Here is a 4,171-nt window from a genome sequence, read left to right as displayed (position 1 = left end):
CTTCAAACTCCTGGGCTCACGAGATTCTCCACCCCAGCCTCCTGAGTAGCTAGGACTATAGGTGTGGGCTATCACACCCGACTAATTTTTTAAAATTTTTTTTAGAGGTAGGGGTCTCACTGTCACCCAGTCTGGAGTGCAGTGGTACAATTATAGCTCACTGTAACTTCAAACTCCTGGGCTCACGAGATTCTCCGCCCCAGCCTCCTGAGTAGCTAGGACTATAGGTGTGGGCTATCACACCCGACTAATTTTTAAAAAATTTTTTGTAGAGATGGGGTCTGGCTATGTTGCCTAGGCTGGTCTCAAACTTCTGGTCTCAAGTGATCCTCCTGCCTCAGCCTCCCAAAGTGCTGGGATTACAGACATGAGCCACCTCACTCAGTGTGATGTTTTGATACATGTATGTATTGTATATTGATTAAATCAATACAATTAGCTTATCTGTCAACTCAAATACTTGTCATTTTTTTGCGGTGAGAACATTCAAAATGCTTCTGGCTATTTTGAAGTATACATTATTGTTACTTATGGTCACTGTGCAATAGAACGCCAGAACTTACTACTCTTGTCTAATTGAAACTTTGTACCTGTTGACCAAATTTTTCCCCTCCCCCCACCCACTCTATTCAGCCTCTGGTAACCACTATTCTACTCCATACTTCTACGGGATCAACTTTTTTAGATTCCATGTATGAGTGAGGTCATGCAGTATTTGTCCTTCATGTTAGGCTTATATCATTCAACATAATGTCCTCTAGGTTCATTCGTGTCGCAAATGACAGGATTTAATTATTTTTTACAGTTGAATAGTATTACATTGTGTATACATCTCACTCATTTTTTTTAATCCATTCATCCACTGATGGACTCGTAGGTTGATTCTATATCTTGTTTATTAAGAATAGTGCTGCAGTAAACATGAGAGTGCGGATATCTCTTCCTTTTCGACAGACTGATTTCATTTCCTTTGCATATACAGGTTGAGTATTCCTAATCTGAAAATCTGAAATTCAAAATGCTCCAAAATTCAAAACTTTTTGAGTATGGATATGATGCTCAAAGGAAGTGCTCATTGAAGCATTTCAGATTTTGGATTTTTAGATTAGGGATGCTCAAGTATAATGCAAATATTCCAAAATCTGAAATTGGAAATGCTTCTGGTCCCAAGCATTTCAGATAAGGGATATTCAACCTTTATACTCAGTAGTGGATCATATGATAGTTCCATTTTTAATTTTTTAAAAAAGCTCCATGCTGTTGTCCATAATGGCTGTACTAATTTACATTCCCACTGAGGTAGTCTGTTTTGTGTTGCTATAAAGGAATACCTGAGGCTGGGTCATTTATAAAGAAAAGAGATGGTCTCATAGTTGTGCAGGGTGTGCTAGAAGCATTGCACCACGGCTTGCATCTGGTGAGGGCCTCAGGCTGCTTCTACTCATGGCCAAAGGTGAGAGGAGCTGGCAGTATGCAGAGATCACATACTGGGAGAGGAAGCAAGGGAGAAAGTGGGGAGGTGCCAGGCTCTTTTTACAAACCAGCTCTAACAGGAACTAATGGAGTAAGAACTCACTCAAATACCGCTGGGGGGTAGGGGGGTGTTTAATCTATTCATGAGAGAGATCTGCCCCCATGATCCATACACCTCCCATTAGGCCCCACCTCCAACATTGGGGATCAGATTTCAAGATGAGATGTGAAGGGGTCAAACATCCAAACCCTAGCACCCACCAACAGTGTGTAAATGTTCCCCTTTATCTGTATCCTTGCCACCATTTGTTGTGTTTTTGTCTTTTTGTTAATAGCCATTGTAACTGGGGTGAGATGATATCTCATTGTGGTTTTGATTTGCATTTCCCTCTTTTTTGATAATAGCCATCCTAACAGGTATGAAGTGGTTTTAATTTGCATTTCTCTAATGACTAGTGATGTTGAGCTTCTTTCCATGTGCTCGTTGTCCATTTCTGTATCCTTTTTGGAGAAATGGCTATTAAAGTCCTTTGCCCATTTTTAAATTGGGTTGTCTGAGGTTTTTTGCTGTTGAGTTGTAGGAGTTTTTAAAGTATATTCTGGATATCAATCCCTTATCAGATATATGTTTTGCAAATATTTTCTTTCATTCTGTGGGTTGACTTTTCACTCTGTCGATAGTACACTTTGATGCACAGAAGTTTTACATTTTGATAAAGCCCACCATATCTACTTTTTCTTTTGATGCCTGTGCTTTTGATATTATATCCAAGAAATCATTGTCAAAGCCATTGTAACGAAGCATGTTCTCTTCCAAGTTTTATTTTTCTCTATATGTGCATCTTGTCTCTGTGTCAGTTTGTGTCTGTCCTGTCTCTGTATCTGTTTGTGTGTTTGTATGTGTCTGTTCATGTCTATGTCTGTCTATATATTTGTAAACCACTGAAGCTTATATATGTATTATCTCTTATTTTTTGCCTTATTTCTTTCTTCTTTTCCTTTTTTTGTCGAAAATACGATTTGAAAGTTATTAAAGACATAATGCATCTCCTAGAAATAATGGCATTTTTCTAAATAATCATAATCACTACTGCCTTTAGATTGGGCATGTAGGGCCCCTGCCTTGTGCTGCCTACCTTGGAGTGCCTTTCTTGAATTTTCTAAGTCTCCTCCCTGCCCAAATGCCTGAAAGGTAGGATACCTCAGGCTCTTCTCTTTTAGGCATCTCATTTTAGAATTATAATACATTTTCTAATTATATTGAAAATTGAAGCTTAACTTTATTTTGCTGATTTTATTGTTTATTACTGTATACCATGTTTTTCTTGTAAATTATTTTTCTCTTATTTCACATATTCCTTTAACTGGTTAGTGTGTATTTTTTAGTGTTGTAGTCATTAATTACTTTTCTTCTGTCTCTCTAGTACGGAGTTGAAACTCTTGGAGGAGGCAACCATTTCGGTCTGCAGGTCTTTAGGTAAGGGGGAAAAATGTGTGTGTGTATGTGTTTAGGGGCATTTTTTTTTTCAAATTTTCTGTTGTAAAATTTGAAAGTATAATATGAATTCAATTAATGAAGTGATTATTCTTTTTCGATGATGATAACAATAGTAATAATTATTTGTATTCATGGTACTTACTGGTGCTACTAGAAGGTACCATTCAGTCAATGGTAATAACACACATACTTGGCTATATTTATAGTAGTGGTAATGGACTCTGCTAAGCCATAGACACTCTTTCAGCTTGTTCTTTTAGTGAGTTTTGAAAAAAATCAAAGTATTAAGTTAGTTTTGTAGTTTCATGGACAGTTCCTATAGCTGTTATAGGACTGTTTGTCCTGTGATTTGCCAACTGCCCTGGCTGTATATGCTGTTATTGGCTATGTTAACCAGAATAATTATTACTTATTAAAATACATTAGGGATATATATTAGGAAGCTTCTCTGTAACAACTTGATGTTATGGTGAAGAGCATGGGATCTGGAATCATTTTATGACTTTAATTTCAGCTGTGCCATTTATTAGCTCAGCCTTAATTTCCTCATCTAAATTGAGGGTAAGACCAACTATTTTACAGGATTTTTGTAAAGAAAAAATTAGATAATATGAAATATCCAGCATAATGTGTAGCATCTATTCACCGTTTATATCAACAAATGTTACCTTTTTCAGGCCTGTTCTCAAATGCTTTAATTTCAAATTGGTAGCAATTGGAAAGGAATGTATATGCTTTAAAAAAAAAAATGCAGATAATTGGCCAGGTGTGGCTCACTCCTGTAATCGTAGCACTCTGGGAGGCTGAGGCAGGAGGTTTGCTTGAGCCCAGGAGTTTGAGGTTGCAATGAGCTATGATGATGCCACTGCACTCTAGCCTGGGTGACAGAGCGAGACTTTGTCTCAAAAAAAAAAAAAAAAAATCAGATAATTACACTTACATTGCGTTGTTGCTTTGAAAAGTAAAGATAATGTGTCTGTAGACTTAATAAGTGATAACAATATTCTGTTTTTAAGTCAAGCTATATGGTTAAGCTCCATATAACCTATATGGATAATTCCCATATAAGTTACTTTGCCAAAAACAGTCTTCGATGAAGATTTTTGCTGAGGCAGGAGGTTTGCTTGAGCCCAGGAGTTTGAGGGTGCATTGAGCTATAATGATGTCACTGCACTCTAGCCTGGGTGACAGAGCAATCCT

General features: G+C 37.3%; 1 protein-coding gene across 1 annotated transcript in view; it reads left to right on the top strand.

The window, feature by feature from the left end:
* The window catches only part of DYM (dymeclin), a 359,526-nt gene that overhangs the window by 57,243 nt on the left and 298,112 nt on the right, over positions 1-4,171 (top strand). Inside the window, exon 3 of the mRNA XM_012642636.1 lies at positions 2,898-2,969. Coding sequence (XP_012498090.1) covers positions 2,898-2,969 — 72 coding nt within the window. The remainder of the gene's footprint in view (positions 1-2,897; positions 2,970-4,171) is intronic.

Source organism: Propithecus coquereli, unplaced genomic scaffold, assembly GCF_000956105.1.
Source record: "Propithecus coquereli isolate 6110/MARCELLA unplaced genomic scaffold, Pcoq_1.0 Scaffold181, whole genome shotgun sequence".
NCBI classification, from domain to species: domain Eukaryota; kingdom Metazoa; phylum Chordata; class Mammalia; order Primates; family Indriidae; genus Propithecus; species Propithecus coquereli.
Note: the sequence above shows the minus strand (reverse complement) of the source record. Positions and strands in the feature narration are given on the sequence as shown.